Here is a 25,565-nt window from a genome sequence, read left to right on the forward strand (position 1 = left end):
TTGCTCATCAGGTCATTTAAATCTTTCCTCTAGTGAATATGTATGTGTTTAACTGGAGAAAAAATTGTAACATGTAATTAGTAATTTATAGGAGTGCAGTCTATGTGAAGTGTGATGGGGTGTAAAATCTATTTCTGCTCTCTCAACATATCACACAATACTCAGAATGCAGAACTGCTGAAATTTGTGGAAAATACAGCTGCTGATGGTTGCTAACTTGCACATTCGGCTGGAAATTTCCTGCTATTTAAGATCATCATGTCTTAGATCATTGTGTCTTAAGAGAGGAAACCATACACACACACACACACACACACACACACACAGAGTGTCTGAAACCGCTTGTCCCAAGGTGAACCGGAGCCTAACCCGGCAACACAGGGCACAAGGCCAAAGGAGGAGGGGACACACCCAGGACGGGACACCAGTCCTGCCAGAGAGCGGGACCCGACCAAGCCTGCTGCACCCCCCCCCCCCCCCCCCCCCCCCCCCCCCCCCAAGAGAGGAAATGTGCGTGGTTAATGTACGTTAGGTATATTAAATAAAAACGTAACATTTATCAAGGAAAGTGGAACTGGGGAAATTTCTCCCTTAAATCAGCAAGATGCAACTACGTGAGCGTACAGAATAATGATATTCGTTGAACTGAAATCCAGAGCCTGAAAATTACAGTGATGTTGGAATATTTTAAAAACAAATGAAACTAAACTAAAAAAAAAAAAAAAAAAAAAACAACCTTTTTCGTGTTGCCGACTTTGCGTGTATGGTGCTATTTACTACCGGCTTCCTCTTTTTGTTCTTTCTGGGAAATGTAGCACTTAGTTCCCCACAATAAAACCAAAAGCAAAAAATAAAGAAATAAAATAACCTCATTCTCAACACCTGAAGCCCGGAGGCCCACATGTACAAAAATCATGAAAGCTTGTGCCACTGTATGAGTAATACCGGAGTATTTGTGGATACGAACTACCTTCAGGCAGCAACCATGAGCTACTTAAAGCACGAAGCAATTAGCTACAGTGGGGACCCTGTTTTACACATTTCAAGTGGTGTTACAGGACTTTGTCTTCCCTCTGTGGAGATAATAATTGTAATAATGATAATAGAATTTCGCTGCATGTTAACTTGTAAAAGAAAGTTCTCATTCTGGGATCTGTGCTATTAAATTATTTTAGATCTCGATTTCTTTAACCACAAACTTAAAAAAAGCGTATATTAAAACAAACAACTGGGTGTGACAGACTCACGAATGTTTGACAACTAAGAATAAAACCCAGAGGAGAGTCAAATGTCCTCTTTCGACTCAGAGATGTGGTTAAGCACCATGCGCCATGATTGGTGAAAGTTGAGCAGTTGACCGCTTTTGAACGTTTCTGTCTCGCATAAACACGGCCAGACCGTCAAGGCTGGAACACCTGACTGAGGTTGGGGAATCCAGGGTGGGGTGATTACACTATACCCCCTACGGAGCCTCACTTTGTTGACGTGGTTTTAATTTAGTCACGGTTTAGATCACTTTGCAGTGAGTCATCATAAGTTCTGCCCATTGATGCCTTCCTACCAGGGATTTTCTTCCTTGTTAGACCAGGGTTAGGGTTAGGTCTTAACTGAAATCATCACTGCAACTGTTTATGATCATTCATGAGCAATGTATGCAAATGAGAAACCAACTATGTTGCATTGCATTACCCGTCATACAGCATGTGCTTCTCAAACATTTACATATGTTAATGCGTAACAAGAATAAAAATCCCCTCTTTTCTCCCGCTCAGTGCACAAAAGTGTCATTCACTCATTATTAGTGAGAATCCTTGACTTTACAAATTGTACTAAACATGACCAATGAGATGATGCTGTATAAGTTAAACAACCAGTCTGCATACAGAATTAAACTGAGAGAAGTGTTTAAAAAAAATCATGTTGAGGTATGTCTTAATGGGGTCATGGTTGCTCAGCGGGTTTGGCGGGGGCCTGTCATGTGGTGGGTCTGGGGTTCGAGTCCTGCTTGGGGTGCCATCTGGGGTGTGTCCCCTCAGTCTTGTGCTGTGTGTTGCCAGCTTAGGCTCTGGCTTGCTGTGACCGTGCTGGGGGCAAACGGTTATGCACTGTGTGCATCCGTGTCTTACTCTCAGAAATGTCATGTAAGCAGCCCCAGAGTTATATTTGTATTATGTTATTGCTTCCTTTATAAACAATAAGTGTCAGCCTATTTAGTGGGGTTAAAATTATGGTTCAAAAAGGTATGCCTCGGGTGTTGCACCAGACACACAGCATAAAAAGTAAAGTATGGGCAGATATACTTTTTAATAAAATGAAATATTATGTGAGGTTAGTTTCAGTGCAGGTCAAAAGTTTGAGCACACCCAGGCAACATGAACAGAACTTGCATGTGAGGAATTGAACATAAGATCGAACACGAAGCAACACACAGGTGTCCGACATTTCTGGGAACTGCTGCAGAGGAACCAGGAGATCGTGGTGGTTCTTCTCCTGGTCAAAGTTTTTAACTAAATACTTTGTGGGAAAGGAACTGGTTTGTCGCAGGTTGACTCAAATATTTCACTGGCGCTGTAATTTTTACTCTGCTTTTGGACTTTCTTTTGGCGAAGTGGTATGCGAAGAGCTCAGCAGTACAGAACGTAATAAAGCAGAGTTTACCAGTTTACTCATCAGTTTATCCGTAGTATTTTACTTAGTATTGTGTATTCTTTGAATCAGTGCTCTTCAAAGGTAACGAAAAAATAGGGCAGAAACGTCATGCAGATCCAAACAGCCCACGTTCACAAACACCCTACCAGCATGCTGCAAAAGTAGAACCAGCTTGACTGTTTCAGGCACAGATGGACTTCAAAGGTAAAGGGGCATCAAGCGCACAGACCAACCCCTAACCATCCTGATCACCCACTAAGTCAATTAGCAGACACCCATAGAGCGTATCTCGCACACAGCCACATCTAAATATTATCATCATCCTCCTATATAGTCACTCACTCAGTGCATTTTACCACTTGGTAGACACTGGCTATACTGTAAATCGAACCCTTGCAGCTCACATTATTATACAAACTAAGTAAGTGAATAAACCGCTTTGTTTAGGACTTCCTCAGCACTGTGTGTGGTCCGTGTAAAAGAACCATGCATTTCTGATGGTTTTATTGTGTTTTCTTTTTTCTGTCAATCCCTGGCAGATTAAATGCTTTTCAGACTGTGCACAGAAATGCAATTTAGACACATTTAATGATTGATTATAATAAAGAATTCATGTACTTAGTTGCTGCTATTGGTAGAAACCAATTTTGCAATAACGTGCTTTTTTTAAAAAAAAAAAAAAAATTAAGAGCTACAGCACTCAAAAATTTTTATACATTCATTTTAATTCTAGGTGAATTCCATGCACAGTCAGGTTTCATGCCTGCTTTATGTGCTCTGCGTAAAGTATATACTAATATAAGTAGTTACCCACAAGTTTAACTATTAAGCCTGACATAAGTGTTGCAGTATGCCTCTGATATAAAGCCTGACATGTTCTTATTGACATATCGTCATTATTACACCTGTCATATTCTTATGCCTCTGATGTAAATCAGATTTATAACAAGAATCAGGAGATGCACCAAATGACATCTTGAAGATGCTGTCGGATCCCGGGGCCTCAGAACATTCCCTTATGTTAAAGAAGATACGAGCGCGTGATCACATACCAAAATGCAGGAAAATATTTTCCCACACTGATACTGAATAGTTTGGACTGAAGTTTCTGTGCAGTTGAGTGCATTTTTGGGTCAGAATTTGTTAATCCAACTGCGGCACTTAGGTTTAATGTGCAGAATTTGTGTTCAAGTCAGCGTGTAACAGTGTTTTTTAAATGAGGAACAGGATCCGTCCTTAACCTGTCCTTTCCGGTGCCTTGCAGGCTTGGAGGAGGCGTTGGTTCGTGCTCCGCAGGGGCCGTATGAACGGAGACCCCGACGTGCTGGAGTACTACCGCAGCAAGAGCTCCCGGAAGCCGATCCGCTCCATCGACCTGCGGGAATGCGAGGTCCAAGTGCACGTGGAGGTGCGCCTCATCCGTCGCGAGTTTCAGAACCAGCACCTGTTCCTGGTCAAGACCTCCTCCCGCATCTTCTACCTGGTGGCCAAAACGGAGGAGGAGATGAACAGCTGGGTGCGCAGCATCGGCCAGATCTGCCACTTTGACCTCATGAGTGACAGTACTGGTAGGTAGAACCATTTAAAACATGCTGAGGACTTCCATCACCACACACTAGTGTGTGTTTGTATGTTTTGAAGTGTGTGTTTGTGTGTTTTGTGCATGTGTCGAAAATGCAAGAAATTACCGTACACATATTATATGTAATATATATTATTCATATTATGTTATTTCTCATATTAACTAATATATATTACAGACTTGTACTACGTATACATTCTCCAATTCCAAGTTTCTCAGGTGTGGAACTTTACGATGTAATGGCATGGTATACTGTATGCACCTTTCAACATCGCATTCAGTTTGGCATAGTATTCACAGCATATTTTCGACACTTCTCAGTAAAGCCGATGAAGGGCTTCTGCCCCTCTCCGACTTGTTCTAGAAACTGGAAGTTGTCTTTAAATGTATGTTTATCTCCCCTTGTCTCTCACACCCTCTCTGTATACAGTATATGATATGAGAGAAGCACTAGATGGATATTTTCTTTTGCCACTGATATTGATACCCATCATTATATACTTATATCTTACATTTGGGTATGTTGCAGTTTCCTTGGATGTATTTTCAGACCTCTTTTGCATAGGGTTACTGGAAACCCTCTCTTTGCTTTGTGACATGTGCAGCTTAGGCTGATGTGTGTGTGTGTGTATATAAGTTTAGTGATCAGCCTCAGCTACATACTTCTGTCACAAAGCAGAGTGAGCATATATACGGTATATATATATACAGTATATATCCCACAGTTCTTAGTGTGTGAATTAAAGCTTACAGTTTATGCTTAAAATGCATTTAGTACACACACACACACACACACACACACACACACACACACACACATACTGTCTGAACCACTTGTCCCATACGGGGTCATGGGGAGCTGGAGCCTAACCCGACAACCCAGGGCGTAAGGCTGAAGGGGGCACACCCAGGACGGGATGCCAGTCCATCGCAAGACACCCCAAGCGGGACTCAAACCCTAGACCCACCAGAGAGCAGGACCCGGTCCAACCCACTGCGCCACCGCACCCCCACGCCCCTGCATTTAGTACACACACACACACACACACACACACACACACACACACACACACACACACACACACACACACACACACACACACACACACACACACACACACACTTTCAGAACCGCTTGTCCCATACGGGGGTCACGGGGAACCGGAGCCTACCCGGTAACACAGGGTGGAAGGCCGGAGGGGGAGGAGACACACCAAGGACGGGACGCCAGTCCGCCACAAGGCACCCCAAGCGGGACTCAAACCCCAGACCCACCGGAGTGCAGCACTGTGGTCCAACCCACTACACCACCGCACCCCCTGTGCATTTAGTGTATATTATAATCTAATTTTTATCATTTGTATGACTTCATGTTTGTGTTCACTGAAAGGTTTCCTTGTTCTTGGAGCTTAAAGGTGAATAAAATGGGTCAAAGGATCTAATAAAAGCGTTGATACATTTTGAGGGAAATCATTCTCTTTACGTAATCTCAAGTAAACGATATATTTGTAAAAATTAGCTGTAGCATTTCATATTACCAGAGATAGTGTAGCATTGTATTTTTTCATATTAATATTAGTACATATAGAAAATGTAAACATATGAACTTAAAAATAATTGTGTTGCTCTTTTCATGGTCAGAGTTGACTTCATGGTTGAAGTGCTTTGCCATTTAACATTCCAAGCAAGTCTTGACGTTCTCACCGAGAACGCAAACAAATTTATTCATAACACTGAAGGTCTGAAATCGCCTCAGGCATATTTGTCTGAAGAGAATATCAAACGTGTTTGCAAATTAATTTTCCTTCACCAAATGGCAGACCATGAGAAAGCATGGAAAAACAGAATAACAGTGTTTCGGTACTGGAATGGATGAGATTTTTCAGCTGTATGATAAGGTGCAAGATATAAAACTAGCTGCCTACAAAGTATTTTAATATAAAACAAACTAATGTAATATATGTGATTTATTATGCCATAGCTTTACACACAGATGTGGGTTTGCTCCATGGCCGGAACACTGGTTCCTCAGTTTCTGAACACAGCAGGGATTGGAAGTCCATTTGTAAATTGATTTGTTTGTAAATTCAAAGTCACTTTTACCACTTATTCAGTACTCTATAGGCGTTCGTTCGTGCTCCATAGGGGCCTTATGAACTGAGACCCGGTGCCCTGGAATACCGCTGCAGAAAGAGCTCCAAGAAGCCAATTAGCGCATCCCTTAACTTATTTGCTGTTTTGTTTCAGTAAAAACCTCAGATAAACCTATGCTAAGTGAAAAAATAAACTCTGTAAAACATGAGATTTTTTTTTTTTTTTTAAATTAAAAATTACTACATGAAGAAATTCATAGTTTCCACAGTGTTCGAAATCTATTTTGATCATCCAATAAAAATGCGCAGTGTTTGTCAGCCTCTGGGCATTTTCACCTTTCTTAATTATCTATAAAGTCAGCAGGTTAATATAATAGAGGTAGCCTAAGTTCATGTCAGGATCTGTAAAATTCTGGGGTAAAACTATAATATATATTTTTAAAAGATTAATCTTTATTAATTTGAGACTGGAATAAAATTAAAACTAAATTAAAGTGACTGAACGTAGAAATACATGATCTCCTCATACTATTGAGGCCAGTTGTTGACTGAGTCATCCCATATATTTGAACAGCATTCCTTGCATTTTCACTAATCACCAAGGCTCACAAACACCAATCACAATCTGTAAACACCGTAGAAGCGAGATGAATGAAGGTGGTCCCTCACAGTTATACTGGTTTCGTACGTTTTAGTGACGTCTACCTCTAGGACCAGAAATACAGGTCACTTCTCATCTGAAACAGATTTTTTTTTTGTTTTATTTTTTTTATTATTTTTAATTTTAGAAAATAGATAAGTGAAGAGAATGTCATTAAATATAAATAAATATTTCATATAAATATAAATAAAATAAGACACACAGCCAGTGTTTAGCTTGTCCAATATTTAATCTGCCTGTTAACATTAGAGCTGATTTTATTGTTTATTGTTTAGAAATATTGTTATTCCATATTGTTTTATAATATTGAAGGGTAGTCTCATTTATATTCCCTTCAGACCAAAATTACGCCTTGAAGTGTGAGACATAGACAAGAAGTGTGGAGCCTGGTTCCGCAGCAGGAAGCAGTGGCAGAGGATAGGTTTTACCTCACTGTCTACAGGCTCAAAAACATATTGAGTAACATTTCAGCCGAAAGCTAATCTCACTTTCTGATGAAATGTGTTTATATATGAAAATATATATTCTGAGAAAAGAGCGAAACATTGCAAAATGTGGGACAAATAGTGCCAGGAAGGTAAAGCAATGAATGCATGATCCACTGACGTCTGTGAATGGTTTCGGCAGAGGTTTTTTTTGAAAGATAACAAGTCACTCTGTCATACTTTTCATTTTGGTTGTTTTTATTTCAGAACTCAGTATTTTATTTTATTTTAATATATTCAATTTCTTCATATTTTAGTATTTTTTCCTTTAGTTCTCTTAAAGTGCTCATCAGTTTCCAAATTTCTGTCTCAGGAGGACCAATAATGAATCACTTGTAGAGTCACTTAAGTCCAAAGTTTATAGTAGCTGTGTCTTAGCAGACATAATACTTTCCCATGTTTTAGCTGATTTCCAGTTGTAGATTTACTCTGCACGGCTTCGAGAGCAAAAGGCCCAGCATGCATTGCGCTTTGACGGCTCCCCACAAACCATGTCGTAGATCTGCTCTGAGATTGTTGCTAGCTCTCACTCCATGTCTTGTGATTTGGCGTGTACATTAGCGCACATTTATTTGTAAATCGGTGGCACTGAAGGCATTTACACATGCATTTATAGCAGTTACTTTCAGGGGCCTTTTTTCTCAAATCGGTTTCACAAGGATATGCATAATAAATGTGCTCGATGTTTCAAACACTGTTCAATGAGCTTCTCAGGCAGTTATCTTTAAAATTACTTCAGAGGATGATATACAGGCCTCCGACCACATATCTGATGAAAAGGTGGCTTTTTCAAATACCACATGTACAAACAAGCTGTCATTTTCACATTATTCAGTAAGCAATCCCATGTATTACCTTTAATTTCAACTCATGTCACAGGAACTTCCCGAAGCCCTGTGTATCAATGTTTTTTCCTCTCTTTACTCAATGTGACACATAGATAGTGCTTGCAGTTACATGTTTAGCAGACATTTTTCTCCAAAATCACTTCCAATGAACTCTATGTAGTGTAATCAGCCCACACACTGATCTTATTCATCACGGTGACTTACACTGCCAGATACACTACTTACAAGGGGTCACTCAACCATACATCAGTGGAACACACACACACTCTCTCTGTCACTCACACACTATGGGGGAACCTGAACACCAGGTATTTGGACTGTGGGAGGAAACCAGAGCACCCATAGGAAACCCACACAGACACAAGGAGAACATGGGAACTCCACACAGACTGAGCGGGGATGGAATCCACATTCTCTTGCCCCACCCAGGCACCTATATTGTTTGCAATGTTTTAATATAGTACACACCTTAAACATAACATACACTGTAGAATATTTGCACTATTCCCTTACGTATTAGGGCATGCAAAAGCATAAAAGTGGTGTGTCAGTGGGACGGTGCTGACAGATCACATGGATTTCTGGCAAAGGAACAAATTATCATCGGGTGTTTGTGCTTTTCAATAATTGCGGTTTAGGCTTGTTTGCTTGATTACACGGGGCAACCTAAAATTCGGGAGATGGGGAATACGATAATTGTTGTACTTTCAGTTTGCTGGGGAATTCTTCCTACTAGTTTCTGATCCATTTCCAAGGGCCTGCCAAGCCACAGGATAAAAATAATGAATTAAACGAAAGCAACGAGGCAGCATAGGGACACCGGGGGTCGCGATTAGAAAAGCGAGGTTGGTTCATCTGCCTAGCTATGTTGACGAGGACTTTTAACTGACCCAATTCCTCGTAGCTACGTGGACAGGGAAGTATGAAGTGTGACGCATAACTCTGAAGGAAATCAATACAGCGTGTCGGTCTCGCAGGGTATATTTGCAGAGTGAAACAAAAGCTGTAATTGATGAAACCGCCCGGCCATCTGGACGGGGAAGTTTAATGAATGTGGAGTTCGTGGCCATCTGGACGGAGCTGCTCATCGTCATCGTCCCGCTCACAGTCTCGTAGTTAGATCGCGCTTAGAGCGGCCTTTGGGGAAGGAGGCGGGAGTTCGTCTTCAGCCCGCGTTCGGCCAAACTGGACGCCGAGAGATGGAGGTAGTTACTCGGAGCCTGGATTTCACAATGAGAAAAGCGAGAGAGGAAAGGACAGGTGCCACAGAGCTGGGCGGAAGGAGGGTATTAGGCACGCAGCCTGGGGTTTCAGCTGAGCCAACTTGGAACCAAGACGCTGGTGCCGGAACACCGGGAGGAGACGGGGCGGGAAAGCCCACGGGACAAGTCGGTGCTAATTACGAGAATGAAAACGGAACCGTGTGCTGGTGAATGAAAACAAAACCGACGAGACAAGAGCTGAAGAATATATAATTATATAATTCATATACCGAAACATGAGCACCTTCCTGATGCTAGACACATAAAAGGCAAAATAGTGTTTACAACTCTTTGTGTATCTTCCCTACACGTACCGGGTGTATTTGGTCTGCACTGGGCCACAGCATTTGATCTGAAATCCATCTGGCTGCTTGCAATATGCTAGCAAAGTGAAATATGCTGGCAAAGTGAACCAATTAGTCAGCTGAACTCACCGACCCGGCTCACGGAGTATAACGTAAAATCTACTAACTAAAAATATGGAAAAGTACGGATGGATATGCAGATAAGAGAATGATTTTCCATTAGAAGCGCTGGTTTAGAGGAGTAAAAACACCAGAGCGAGGAAGACGATTTCCCTCGTAATTAGTAATAGCCTTTGTTATGAAATACATTGCAAAATTATGAAAAGGGCACCGTTGTATCTAATACTTCGTTATATTCATGAACCGGTATTGACTTCCTATTGAGTTATTATTGCTGTAATAATAGCGCAATACAACAGTTTGCTGTTTGATCATTAGAATTATTTCTGTACAATATCACGTCTTCAGTACTATGAGCAAGTTAATATTTTAGAACATGTTCTTTTCCAAGGTATTAGACACGGAATGCTCATACGCAGGTCCTTTGCTCATCTCTTTGATGACAATTTCATGCTTTCCTGAGGCTGGAGACTCTAATCCTTTTTCAGGCAACGCTGAAAGGCTGTCTACGGTGATTCGCGTATTACCGGGTCTAATTTGGCAAACAAATTTGGCACAGGCCGAAGCAGGCTTGTAGCGACCTTGACCCGATGTTGACGTCGTGATCGACGTTCTCCAAAAGCCATCAAGCAAATGCGATCGTGGCAAAAGTTGGCCGGCAACGGTAGGCCAGCTTTTTCAAAACCACGCGGTTCCAGGAGGGGGCAGAGTGTTTATTGAACTGCTGTGTCTTCGGCTTATCTTTGTGGCTATCGCCGGTAGGACTGGAGCGTGCGCTCTTCGAGATAAATCTTATCTGGCCAAACTGCGCTTTTCAAACAGAATGCAAATGCTGGAAAAAAGAACAAGTGCGCTGCACAGGAGCGAATTTGCAGAATAACAGCGAGCGACATTGCCAAACGGAGCTGTCAAGAGCGTCGCTTCCTGCCCCCCTTTCAACATCAGGAGGTTCGGTAACTCTACCACAGCTTCGTCCAGTATATTTCCACAATTCTGGCAGCCCATGTTGCAATACCAACAGTTAATGCTGCAAGGCATTTGAGCAGATGTTGCTTCCCCTGTTGTGCTTCACTGCAGTACAAATGATACATAAAGAAATAAATAGATAAATAAATAAATGTCATGCAAAACACTGAACATACAGCATAGAAGTCTACTGTGTGAATTTGACTGTATGCTGCCAAAGATACAGATGCCATGGGGACGCACGTTTACATCAGCCTCACCTGCCATTAAGCAGCTAGTTTATTTCGCTCAGAATAATGTAATAATATTAATATTAACCTCAGCCTCGAGGAGCCTCATAATTCCTCTGTTATGCTGTTACAGTGTCTATCTACTTGCCTAAAGTCTACTGAAGCCATGCATCTTTCAAAGGCATCCATCAATAATCTGTGAGATGAGTAATAATTTTTGCTTATTGAATGTAAATTGCAGACTGAAGTTATGGGCAATAATGGGAGGGTTCTTGCATTCATCATTAATGTGTTATTGCCTTTGCTCAGAATGCACTGGTTGACTTACTGATGTAAAAGGAAGTAAACAACTTGTGCAACACGGTGATGGTCACATCTTAATGCGATCACATAGCACTTCAAAGCCTACATGCAAATGTTTAAAGAAAAGGAACAAAAAATCAGGAGAGGAACACTGATTATGGATTAATTATGGATTTTTAAAAAAAATCAAAGACGTTTGTAAATCATGTTTTCATGTTGGGTGGCATGCTGTGCGGCCTGTGTGCTGCACGGTCCCTGGGCTGCAGGTTCGGGCGTGGGTTTGACTCCATCTCTCTGTCTTGAGTCTGTACGTTCTCCTCATGTTTGTGTGGGTTTCCAAAGACACGTTGATGGACTGCTCTCCCATCTAGGGGGCACCGTACCTCACACCCATTGCTTTTGGGATAGGCTCTGAACCACCAAGGCTGTGAGTGAATGATGTGCAAAATAAATCCTTAAAGTAGGGATTATGTAACAGCTGTACCGTTGCTTTTTATGCATTTCACAATGTACGATTTTAATTAATTTCCTTTATACGCAGACACACACACACACACACATTGGCTGAAGCCGCTTGTCCCAAGCGGGGTCGTGGTGATCCAAAGCCCAACCTGGCAACACAGGGCGCAGGGTTGGAGGGGGAGGGGACACACCCAGGACGGGACGCCAGTCTGTCGCAAGGCACCCCAAGCAGGACTCGAACCTCGAGCGGGACCCGGCCAAACCCGCTGCGCCACCGCACCCCCGCCCCCCCATACACAGACACATTTACATAAATGTCTAAGATTGTCTTAAGAATAAAGTTACCATTCCAGAGGGAGCTCGGTTGTCAGGCACCCCCTGCTGGAGAATTCCAGCAAATTTTCACCGTGGTAAAACATACAGGGAACCGCATCTTAATGTAAAACAGAGCTAGTCTTTAAGCAGATATGCCAGGCAAATATCTCACCACAACATGTGGAGAATTGGTGTGTATGCTGTTTCATGTATGTGTGTATGTAAGTTTGAACGTTTAAAAATGAAATGAAACCAAAAATGTTTTAACTTGCAAAAAAAATGTGTTCCAGATTCTTATTGACTTTGTTTTCTGTGTGTGTATATATACTGTATGTCTCCATGTACCCTTTGCACCCTCTCTCTTCCTCTCTGTGTGTGTGTGTGTGTGTGTGTATAGATGGAGAGCTGGGAATGAAAGGCTCACTGACCCCCGTGTTCCCCTGCCTGCTGATGAGCTCTGAACCTCAGTGTGAATTTTAAGCACAAACCTGCCGTATGATGCACTGCGGCTGCTGCCCGCCTCTAGGGTAAAAGCGCTTCTCCTCTGGCCCTTCCCGCAGACTCGGTGGAGTCCCAGCAGCCCTCTCCCGCCATGTCTCCTGATGCAGCCAGCCCTGAGCCTGCCGCCACTGCCGTCACCGCCCCCGCCCTCGTCGCTCCCACCCCCACCCCTACCGGCGGAGGTGCCGCCGAGGGGAGTCGCAGCGAGTCGGAGCGCAGCCTGCCGCTGGACTACCTGTTCCTGTCGCAGTGCGAGACGGGGCCAGCCAGCGTCACCAGGCAAGGCTCACTTTCTCAACGCCTTCCAGGGCACCGCCTTGATGCGAGGGGTAACCTGATGGTGTCCTGCTCCAGTCTCAGTGGAGGCCCTTCCATTGCACCATTGAGTTAAGTTGGTAGTTTCTTTGGGTAAGACCATGAAGCAAGAAATAATATTTCTAGTTACTGTTATTATTTATTTCTTTGTTTTCCCTGCTGTGGAGTGGCGTCCTATCCATAGTGTGCCCTACCGCATGCCCTGTGCTTCCGCAATAGGCTCTGAGCTCCGCAAACTTGCATTGGGCAAATCATAATGGAGAGTGACTGTTTTGTTTGTTTGTTTTTCTGCAGGTGCAACAGCTGCTCGAACTCGGACCGCTCTTTGGAGTACAGCTCCTCAGACAACACCTTCGAGGACGTGTTCCCATCACCCCTGTGCCCCAACCCATTCTCCCCCTTCCTAGCGCTGGGCCCCACGGACCCTCCCCTGAGCGCCTCGTCCTCCATCTCCTCGCAGAACCTCCACCACCCCCTGGCGGAGGTGTTCCAGTTTGACAAGCCACCCTCCAGCTCGCTCCCGAACGGGAGTGCAGACGGCTGTACGCCACCACCGCGGCCGCCCAAGCCCAGCCACTTCACCGAGCGCAGCCCCGATGATAGCTGCCACCTTGCCATTCCACGGAGGATCTCACTGGCGGGACTTGATCATGTGCGGAGAGGTACAGTGACCCAACGGAAACAGGGGCTCACAATTGGGGGCTCAGCAACGCCTGGACGTATTTGTTGTCAACTTCGGGATACGGAAGATTTCAGTAACTTAGACTGGAAAAAGGAACAGGCTCTAAAAAAATAATTATGCTGTTCCAGCAGGTGGCGTAGTGGTTAGCGCTGCCATCTCTGGGCTCAGAGGTCCCAGGTTGGAATCCCTGCTCCAGCTATAACATCCTTAAGCAAAGTAATTCCTCTAAATTTATACAGTACAAGTTACCCCGCTGTATAAATCATGGGAAAATCGATAAATGATATTGAGAAACGATAAATACCTATGCTGTAAATGTCACTGGAGAAAAGCAACAGATAAATATTTAATTTAAATATTTGATTTGCCAACATGCACACGTAAATATCCAGTCGATATTTGGACAGATGTTTGGGTGTTTCCTTCCGATTCTGTTCAGCAGGCGTATCTCGGATAGCACCGAGACGCCTGTTTCGCAGAGCATCTACTTACAATTGGAATGATTTAACAGGAAAATCTTGACATATCCCTGACACACACACACACACAACTTTATTTTCCCATTCTGTCGCACTACAAATGGAAAGCACCACTGCTTTTAATATGCATTGGTGGAGAAAATACGCTGAATCATCTATATGTACTTTTGACAGCACCACAAAGTGATCCTCTAATAAGAACGAAGAATAAAACTCCTGGACTTTCTTTCATGTCCAGAATGGAAAATGCATTGACAGCAGGACTCTTTCTTTCAGGGGAGTTCGAGGGGAGGACAGCAAGGAGCTGGAACAAGCGGCTCAGCCTCAATTTGGTGAGGAAGGCTTCAGATTGCCGCAGAGTTGATTCTCACGCTTAGATACATATCTCATAAACAATGTTTTAAACAAACACAATTATTTTTAGGCAGCATGGTGTGTGTGTGTGTGTTTGTGTGTGTGTGTGTGTGTGATTGCCCTGTGATGGACTGGTGTCCTGTCCACAGTGTACCTTGCCTCATGCCTTATACTTCTTGGGAAGACTCTGGACCTTGATGACACTGCATTGGACAAGCACATATTGATAATGGATGGATGGATGGATGGATGGATGGATGAATGGATGGATGATGTCTTCAAGCATGCGGCATATCATGGTCATCGGTTTGCTGTGTGTGTTTTGCTCTCGCCTTTCAGCCTCACTCAGTCATGATCGGCAGCCCCAGCTGGGGTTCCTGCAACGAAGACTCGTACGTGCCCATGGACTCTCGCGTGTCCTCCCCTGTCTCCACGCTGGACGGCTCCTCGGACGGCTACATTCCCATGAGCCCTTCCTCCGCCAAATTCCTGTTGTCGAACGGCAACGCTGACGCTCCACCGCCCGTACCCCCGTCACGACGAATGCCCTGCGACCTGGAGCCCCCACCTGTGAACCGGGACCTGAAACCCCGCAGAAGAGGTGAGGACAGATGTCGGAAAGGCTGTATTCGTGCGGTGCAGCAGCTCCGGGAAAGTGGCGATATGACAGTTCCTCTGCCATCTGGTCCTTTGAAAAGGCCGTATCACTCAGAAGATGCCTAGAAACAGAATATAGCTGCTGTCATCGGTTCATAACCTGAGAACAAAGAGCAGGGTGTTGGACGCGTGACTGTCCCACTGAGGGCTACATGTGACCTGTCATTTGAGGTCCTTTGCTCCATTACTGCAGTTCTGTTCGGGGAGAAACTCTTTTCCAGTTTTCCCCCCAAAAAAATTTCCCAAAATATAGTTCTGAACAACGAGCTTTTTATTTTATTTTATTTTATTTTATTTAGGTGTAGTATGTGTTCAGCTATGTGTCTGATTAATGTATTGTCATGTGAGTCAGTAAAATTTATTGTATTTGTAATTGGTATAGCATATGGTAATAATTTCACAAATGTTCTTGATAGCTGCATGTCATGAAGTGGGGGGCACATGTTGGACACGCCTGAACTAGCCTTTAGTATGTTTATAAATCAGTCAGTTACAACGATCAAAAGTGTACCTGTACTATACTTCCTGAAACGAAAATTAAGAGAAACATAAGGAAATACTGTACAGATTATGCAGCAGCCAACATAATAAAGGTAAAACTTTGGAGTCATTTTGCAATGGAGGTGCAGCTGGTGTCACGGTGGTTAGAGCTGCCCCCCCCACTCCAGATTTGGAGGTCCCGGGTTTGAATCCTTCGGCTTCACGTAGGACCCTTGAACAAGATACCTACCCCGAATTGCTCCTGTAAAAACGACCCAGTTGTATAAATGTGTAAAGCACTGTTGCTGTGTAGCTCAACACTGTAAAGAAAAACTTCAGCTGAGTGAATTTGCGTAAATGTAGTCCAAGTCCAAGGAAATAGCTCTTGGATGTATCGGTGTGTCGTGTTTCCGTCCGGAAGATCGAGGAAGACGAGGAGGGTCAGGAGGAAGAGGGTCGAGGAACGGGAGCTAGGACGGGGAAGTCAGGAAAGGTGAACAGGGCGATGCGAGAAGCGCTGGTGAGCAGTAACGCCGAATGTGGTTCCGCAGCGTTCTGAGCCGCAGGTGTTCCTCATTGCCGAGGTGGAAGGCGTGACGCAGTGTATGACAGTCTTCTCTCTGGCAGCTGTACCTGGTATTGCTTCTAATTGGTTTTAGATATAAAAATAATTTTAAATGCCCGTGAGAAGTTGGTTTACTGGCATAAGATGTAAAACATGCAGAATTCAAGAACCCTGAAGCTCCAGGGTGTAACACCTTGTCAGGTGTTGGGGGACCAGCAGATAGAGAGGAACACCGGAATAAATAAATGAAGCAGACGTAGACAGCGAATGGTGCAAAGTAGATATTTATGCAACGAAGCGAATTACAATTATTCACCACTTCATACAGCTGAGTAATTTTTACCTTGCTGAAGGATACCTTGGGTTAAATGTGAACCAGCAACCTTAATATCCAAAGGCAGCACTTCTAACCACAATGCTACCAGCTACTTCACTTTTTCTCCCCTTCAGAAAAAAAAAAAAAAAAAAAAACCTTTTTATAGGGTCTATGGTCTGTTATGTCCTTCAAAATATTAGCATTATAACTAAGGAACAGTTCTACATAAATAATGAAAGGGACAGCAGACTTGCTGGAATACTGCCCCCTCCCTCACGTTATACCATGCTGTCAGTAAATAGAGAATGATCTACAGTGTTGCTTGATTCCTGGTTTGCAGCGAGACCTCCGCCTCTGGACCTGCGTGGTCTGTCCACCATCAGAGAATATCCCACCCACCTGCCCCTCATAAGAACTCATACAGAACCTGGGTGAGTGCCAGATCACGCTTGCTCCTTCCTCAGCTCCTACACGGACAGCGTCCCCTCGGGTGTCACCAGGGCAGCAGGTGGCATAGTGTTTTGAGCTGCTCGCTTCCACTAAAATATCCCAGCTTCTAGTACCTTTGATCAAGGTACTTACCCTGAAATGAAACACTAAAAATTACCCAGCTCTGTAAATGGGTAAAAAACTGTAAATAGCTTACCAGTGTAAGTTGCTTTAGAGAAAAGCATCAGCTGAATGAGTAAGTGGCTCTGGTGCCGCTGCCCGTTGACTCCACACTTAGTTGATTTTTACTGCATTAATGTTGTGATGATGATTGTGATTAAAGCCGTAGCTTTAATGCAGTCTAATTGCATGGAGTCTCGTGCTGCGATAATGTCACCTGTCGTCTTTTTTTCATTTGGGACCGACAATTTATTTCTGTAAATTAAACAAATATTGCATGAATCTCGATGGTCATAAAAATTCCATTATTCAGTGACTCACACCAGGAGACAAAAGCAGTTTAATATTTAAGTGATTATTTTAATTAATTTATTTGCATCTATTTATTCGCTTGTTTTTCTTTCACATTGTCATTGTCGGATTTCCTTTTTCTTCTCACAATGTAATCAGAATCAGAATCAGAATCAGAACGAGCTTTATTGCCAAGTATGCTCGCACACACAAGGAATTTGTCTTGGTGACAGGAACTACCACAGCACAGACAGAATGACAGTGACAAGACACAGATGAGAAGATAGAGTATGTGAGCAAGGGATAAAAAATATTTAAAAAATATAAAGTACCCAATATACAAAAATAGTACAAAAATAGTCGCTAGATACAAATGCAAGGGAGTGTAAGAGAAATGTGATAAATAGTTATAAATATAAATAGCATTATGTATTGCACGGTTTACTCTCTAGGGGAGAGATTTAGGTGTTCATGAGGTAGATGGCCTGAGGAAAGAAACTTTTCTTGTGCCTGGCTGTCCTGGTGCTCAGTGCTCTGTAGCGCCGGCCAGATGGCAAGGGTTCGAAGAGGAAGTGGCCTGGATGTGAGGGGTCTAGAATGATTTTGCTCGCCCTTTTACTGACTCTGGACGAGTGCAGTTCTTGGAGAGCTGGGGGGGATGTGCCGATGATTCTTCCGGCAGTCCGAACTATCCGCTGCAGTCTTCTGATGTCTGACTTCGTAGCTGAGCCGAACCAGACAGTTATAGAGGTGCAGAGGACGGACTCAATGACTGCAGAGTAGAATTGCAGCAGTAGCTCAAGTATATGACAGTCTCAAGTATATGACATTTCTAGTCTTTTTTTGGTGACCAAGTCCTGTTGGAAAGAAAAAAATGAAATGATTAAACCACTCATACATATTATATTTTAAGGTTAATGTTAAATATTTATTTATTTACTTGTTTGCGTGTTTATTTCATCGCTATAATTGTGATTTTCATAGTACCTCAATAAACTGTTGGCAACTGGAGAGGAAACCTTTCACTGGAGGACTACCAGGAGGCCAAGAAGACAGCTGCTTCTTAATGGTAATGGCCCTCAATGCCAATTTAAAATTAAAAACACTCAGAATGTGTTTCGTGAAGAAACCAAACTAAGAGAACGATGAGCAAATCAGTGGATTTAGCCCAGAATTTTAAAAATGGTGATAAAACTAGTATTAACTATTGGCAGGACTCTAACTGCCCATAGTGTGTGCATGTGTGACTGAATGAGTGTGTGTTTGCCTTGTGAGGGGCTAGCATCCTGTCCAGGGTGTCCCGTTTCACACCCTATTCTTCTGGGATAAGCTCTGGACCACCATGATCTTGCATGGATGGATGGATGGATGGTGGATGGATCGATCGGTCGATAACTAATATCAACTAGCTATTAACGTAGACATGTTAAATGAACTGAGAACAAGGAGTCCAGGCCCAGTCCAGAATAATCAACATGAAGAAGTGAGTAAAATCTGGGAGAAGATCAGAAATGTTCGCTAATGACCTGCATTTCCTCATGAGACAAAAGTCATTCGTCAGAGAATTCTGGTGCGAAGCTCCATTTGATTTAAATAAGGCAGGAATGTGAAACGCCCGAACGTCAAGAGCACTGTTGATGTGGAATAATTTCCCAGAGCCCTTATGAATGATTAAATACTCTGACAGTTGCCTCACACTTTAAGAAGGAGCACCATACACAGCCCCTCCGCCCGACTCGCTCCGGGAAATTAGATTTAGCCGCTAAGCAAAGTGTGGGTGCTGATGGTACGTCAGAGAGTCGGGTGACATTACTTCCTTTGCCGCAGCAGTTCGGCTCTGCTAATTCCATCCCCTCCTCTGTTAAAATCAGGAGTCAAAGCAGCTCTTCTTATCCCCAAATGGCAACGCAGCGTCTCTCTGGCCGAGACGGTCGAACCTCGATTATCTGTCGCTGGACTTCAACTCGGCCTCTCCCTCGCCCGTCCAGAAGGTGAGCGTCCACGCAGTGCAAGAAGCGCAATCATTTGCCATCCTTGTATGAAATTATGTAATGGCCAGAAGGCGGTTCAGGCTGCTGTTGTAGCCTTGAGCAATATATTTACCCTGAATTTATGAAAGTTATAAAATTTAAGAGGTAGGTCGCTACAGAGAAAAACTTTAACTATAGGAATAAATTAAATAAAAGTTGAAATTGAAATATAAATTCAGAACCTATATCTTAACATTATAATAATTAATAATAACCTTTAATTGTTCTTTCCCACTGCTTATAAATTTGTGGCCTGTTGCAGAAGCCCTTTCTCTCCGACGAAGACCGAGTGGACTACGTTCTGGTGGACGAACAGAAGACACAGGCTTTGCAGAACACTAAAATGGAGTGGAAGGACGTTCGCCAGTCCAAGGTGTAATGCATGCTGGGAAAAAGCGAGAACAAAACACGAACCCGACAGAAAATTCGCTTCTCCAAAAAAGTCCCCAGCATCAATCCTTGCTGTGTTATACTGAACCAGACCAAAAAAAAGCTTAGCTCAAAAATCGTTTTGTACAATCAATACAATTATTTTGCTGAAAGACAGTAATAAATAGTTAATAGCTTCAAAAGGAAACATAAAATACTATGAGTAATTAATACAGTACGTAAGCACTTTCCAGATCTATGTATAAAATCCACGAGTGAATTTCATAGCATGAGCAGTGTGGCTTGTTGCCTGTGGCAATAGCACTTTATAACACATCATTCGATGTCATATGTGTAAAAACATGGAAGAAAGTTTGATATGTATATACAAGTCACAAGTAATTGTAATTGGAGCAGCTGGATTTCAGTTTTTGGCCTTTAAGAACAGCACTGGAGTAAGAGCGTGGCTGAGTGTGGGGGGAGGGGTGTGTGTGACACGTACTTGGAAAACCCACCTTTATTTTTTCCTTTTCATATGAGTAAGAGTGAGGAAGAGCAGCGCCCAGCGTCCCATGGAACCCGCAGCGAGTGCTGCTTGGATGAGCCCCGTCACCTCCGTCACACTCCTTTTGTCTGACTGGCAGTTTGTCAGAGCTGAGATGCAGCTACACATGAGGGCCACACACCGGGCCCCTGCCGACCCGCCCCTAGGTCTTCCATCCCATCCCGATCCAGGTCCCATCCGGCCCACTCCCGCCCTTCGGCCGTAACGATTACGGTTCGACTCCAGCAGTGTCACGCAGGTGCCACTATGCTGTGATCACATCCACTTCACTACGCTTCACAATGAAGTACGCATTACAGGACTTATTTCACGCTCACATGCGATTTACATTCAAATGAGAGATGATTAATAAGTTGGGGAGGACTTTTAGGGTACCCAGGAATGAAATCTTCACCCAGATCTTTACTGAAACCAATATGTATGTAGCACAAAAAAGTAAACATGGAGGTGACAGTACAGTACAGTGCAGTATGCGGTGTTACAGCCTCACCGACCACAAAGTCATTGTCTGTTCCCTTCAACTCATTATGGGTAGCGTATGGTCACAGAGCGGCAAAAGTCAATAAGATCGAGTACTTCGCATATTTTCGAAAATTTCACCTGTAATGGGGTTTCAAATGCTTTGAAATCAGGGCTGTGACAATGTGAAGATTGAAGAGGCTTTTGTTTTTTCTTTAATTAATCTAGTTTACATTCCTTCTATAGCTCATCTTTATATCCGCCAAGCATAGAGATGTTTTGACCAACACCTGTGACTGTGCATATTTATTTCGAAATCTTTTTCCCAAAGGTTTTATCTGCCGATCACCACTTTTTTGCCCACTTGTGATTTATCGTCGCTGGCTTTTTTAGCTTGCTGATCCCTGTGTAGCCTTGTTTATTCCATCTCTAATCAGTTTATACAACGTTGTATATTCATTGGATCAGCTGACTGAACTATTTCTTTTTTATTGCACACATCTTGTGATGCACTTGGACACGTCGTTGGTGATGATTTAGTGAATCACATGATTCAACACACTGATCCTAAGACATCGATACAGTACTACGCATAATTTGAGCAGTAAAATGGGTTTTCTTTATTTTCTCATTTCTTATAATTAAACCAAGTAAATTAGTACTGAACTTTACATCATTTAATAATAAAGTTGCTGAAAAGCTTAGAATGATAAAGAAAAAAATTGCTGTAATGGCTGTTTAACTGAAATGATGAACTCTTGTGTTATTTGTTTTATGGAAATGTTAGAAATGTCTAGCTATTTTTCACTTTTATAGAGACTTCCAGATCAACCCAAAATCATTCATTAATTCATTCATCTATCTATTTATCAGCAACTGCTTTTTTGATGCAGAGTTGTGTCGGTTCAGAAACGCAGGGTGAGAGGCAGGGTATACCCTGGACAGTACACTAGTCCCTCCCTGAGCAATTACATACACTCATTTACTCGCACATACACACTCCACACGTGATTTAGAGTCACCGATTCACCCGAAACACATGTCTTTGGACTGTGGGAGGAAACCCACTGAAAGTCATTCAACAGCTCAATCAAAAATAATTGAAAGCTCAGCTGGAAATAACCAGAATGCACAGTGGTCCAACAGGTCCAGGTCAGAAAAGTCATCAAGTAAAAATAGACAATGCTGTTGAACAGTGTTAATTCATTTGAATTAAACCTTTTCAGATTTTCCTTTATATTAAAATAATGCTCTTTGTTTTATTGATTTTAGGACTTTATAACTGGGACTGTCATTAGTCAAAGCAAGCCCTGAAATTTTTTAAATTGTTTGATTAAGAGAGATTACATGTAATTCTAAGGCCTAGTACTGTGACCATCAAAATGTTCAACAGAGGAAAATTATTTTCCCCGAAAAAAGTGACAGGAATGCAAAAGTGATCAAAATGGTTGGTATTCCTCGTTTCCTTGCATGAATTAAGAACAAAGTCTGGTTAGTCACTTTTATGTAAAATGCCAATACCTAAAAGATGATTATTGCACTCATTAATTAATGAATGAATTAATTAATTAAGATTAAATTAGATTAATTTAACTGATTTATAGGCTCAGAAAAAAACTGCTTATACACTAACCAGAATATTATTCTTCTTTATTTTTACTTTATTTGTGAATTCATCTGAACAATGGCAGTTATTAATGTCCAAAATGTGAGGCTGTATACATTTCAGGGTAAATATTCAGGGTATGTGTATTTTCTCTTCACTGACTACTTGAATATAACATTTCTGTGATTCAAAATGTGGATTTTATGCCCGTAGGATATGCTTCTAGCCATAGTAAGCCTCAGTCAGTATACCATTTTTATTTACAGACACTTGTTTGTTTTACACTTAATTAAATTATTCTGTAACATGTTACAGACGGCAGTTGCATAAGTTATATTTTAAACCATGACAGTACTTTATAAATTATGAAATGCTATGTTTTCAGATTCATTGTGTAGCAAATGTAAATTTGGTAAATTATATTTTTTCAAGTGTGATAGATTTTACAGATATTTAAAATCTGACCTTATATAGCTGTATCCCTGTATAATTAGTGTAATTAGACAGAATTTACATGTGTCACTTGTGTGCAACCTCTAAATGCAGAACGTATTATGAAGGTCAGAGGGGTAAGTCTGCTTATAACATGTTAGTGTGGAGAAGCTCAGATCTCTGAGCTGGGTACTTCTGACGTCTAATGCTACTTTTAAATCGTCTGAAAGGTGAACCACTTGCAGAACACCAGAGGTATGCTAATGTTCTTCAAGAACTTCATTTAGATGGTTAAAGCGCTTTCTGTTTGCTGGCCTTAATGGACTCAGTGGATTCTACAGCTGATATGTGTGCACTTTCTGATGTTGATGAAGGCTTTATTCTATTTTTAATAACTTCATTTTGTCTACTCTTGCTCTTAGGCTGGTGAGAAAGAGGGCTTTTAAAGTCCATTGTCAGCATTATTTATCATTTACTGTTTGAATTGTTTTTGCTTTAAAACTATTCTACTTGTTACATTTACAATGTTCCTCAGGACTTTTGAACAGTTTTTTTTTTTTATTTTTATTTCTACAAGTGCTGCAATGTTCTGTTGCAAAAGTTAGGACAATGAACTAAATACAGCAGGGATCAGAAGGAAGTATTCAGTTGTATTCATTGCTCATTTTCACCTTATACACGTATGGAGCTATAAAAATGGTATCATAATTTAAGATGTGCAGTCTCTCTGGCAAAAATTAATAATACTGTGCTGAAATTGTATTGCCTATACAGATCATCTTTCTTTTCTTTTTCTGTCACACGCAGATATACACACTCCATAAAACTCTCACTCTTAAACCATATCGACTGCAAAATGTTTCAGTTTCCATTGTTGAATGATGCGTCTGTCTATATGATGTTATAATGAATACAGAAAGTTGTTTCAATCATCAACTGGCAACAACTGCCCATTTTTTCTAATAATTTTTCTTTTGGAAAAAAAACAATAAACTGTAAACTTTGTCAAATTCTGGTGTACACAATTTGGTTTGTTGACAGTCATCATCAGTTAAGTAGAAATTCAGAATGAAACGATATCTTTTCAATCTTTTAACGAAGTCTTCATTGGAGAAAGAATCTAATAAATAAGAAGATGTCTTTTCTAAGATGCAGCAAGAATGTAAAGTTTATTGGACAGAAATTAAACCTGGTCTTCAACTAAATTAAATGTGAAACGGAATACCGCAGAAATCCTTGTAATCTTGGACCCTACACATCCTAGAGAGATTTTGAAGACCCTACCAAAGGTATCTTCCTAAATGTTTATGATGCTAAACAGCCACCAAAGCATTACATTCATGCAAAGAGCTCATAATCAATACATGATATGTTTTAGACCATAGAAGGAAGCCACAGAGGTAGCAATTGTTTGGGGTCTACATGTACAGCTTGGGATGAGAACCCATTGCCTGATGACACATGCATTGGTGGAAGTTTGAAGGACTCGTTGACTATCCTGGATTGATACAAGCATCATACAATTAGAGGGAGACCTGTATGCTGCTGTACCATGGCATTTTCAAGAGAAAAGTTGTGAAAAATATGACGTATAAATAGGACACAATCTTTTGAGACGCACAATGTTACGTTAACAACGGAAATTATTGGACAAGACTGATAGACATTGAGACACCTGATTGGGCAAGTGACAAAGCTACCGAATAGGGAGTTCATTACATAGCAGGACAAAGTCACATGAGATTGTACGTTCCCTTTCCATATGCTTTGTTAATGTCTGTCAAAATGCTGACGAAGGCCTTTGGCCGAAATACATTCATGGTTCATTTTCCTTGAATAAATATGAATTGGAGAGATTAGTCATGAGGTCCTGGGAAAGGATTGTGGTCTATCTTCGTCGAAATGCATGTTACCAAACTACCAAAGAACTTCCAGGTTTGTCATCTGTCTTTCGACTAAGTATTGTAAGCTTGCTGAAGAGAAACCCATGCATGGTTGCTGTTCTGAAGTGCTGAAGTGCTCTCAGAATAATTAGAGCTGTGAACATTAAGGGTCAGCTTGCTGATGCTTTGAAGCGAAACTGTTCACTGAACATAATTTTAGCATTTTAATAAGGCTTAACAAATGCTACAGTTTTCACAAATGTTCTTAATAATTTTAATGGATTGTTGACTCATTTCTTTGTATAAAATGTAATAGGTGAGTTGGCGGGTAATCCACAGAAGCTGTGTCATGTGTCTTTGTGCAGTAGGCTTGTAAAATAATGTAATTTCTGCTCACTTGCGTGATACATTGAGCTTTTATCAAGTTACTGGATCCCACACAATTTTTGCAATAAAATGGGAAGTAGAAAGTCATACACCAAGATGGCCTTGATCCAACAATATCTTCAAGTGGGATTTCTTACATTTACATTTATTCATTTGATGATGCTTCTCTCTAATTTACAATGTTAAGCTACTTACAGTGATTTGCCTATTTGGTTAAATTTTGCTGGAAAAGTTTTTAGGGTAAGTAGCATCCCCTCCCCCTCCGGCCTTACGCCCTGTGTTGCCAGGTAGGCTCCGGTTCCCC

General features: G+C 41.9%; 1 protein-coding gene across 2 annotated transcripts in view; it reads left to right on the forward strand.

The window, feature by feature from the left end:
• The window catches only part of gab3 (GRB2 associated binding protein 3), a 41,877-nt gene extending 19,320 nt beyond the window's left edge, over positions 1-22,557 (forward strand). For both annotated transcript variants that reach the window (XM_029257785.1, XM_029257784.1), the window contains exons 2-10: positions 3,914-4,217; positions 12,842-13,061; positions 13,392-13,759; positions 14,535-14,590; positions 14,952-15,213; positions 16,971-17,061; positions 18,515-18,599; positions 19,402-19,521; positions 19,823-22,557. In XM_029257785.1, coding sequence (XP_029113618.1) covers positions 3,914-4,217; positions 12,842-13,061; positions 13,392-13,759; positions 14,535-14,590; positions 14,952-15,213; positions 16,971-17,061; positions 18,515-18,599; positions 19,402-19,521; positions 19,823-19,939 — 1,623 coding nt within the window. In that variant the 3' untranslated portion in view covers positions 19,940-22,557. The remainder of the gene's footprint in view (positions 1-3,913; positions 4,218-12,841; positions 13,062-13,391; positions 13,760-14,534; positions 14,591-14,951; positions 15,214-16,970; positions 17,062-18,514; positions 18,600-19,401; positions 19,522-19,822) is intronic.
• Positions 22,558-25,565: the final 3,008 nt, after the last annotated feature.

This window comes from Scleropages formosus, chromosome 14 (assembly GCF_900964775.1).
Source record: "Scleropages formosus chromosome 14, fSclFor1.1, whole genome shotgun sequence".
NCBI lineage: Eukaryota > Metazoa > Chordata > Actinopteri > Osteoglossiformes > Osteoglossidae > Scleropages > Scleropages formosus.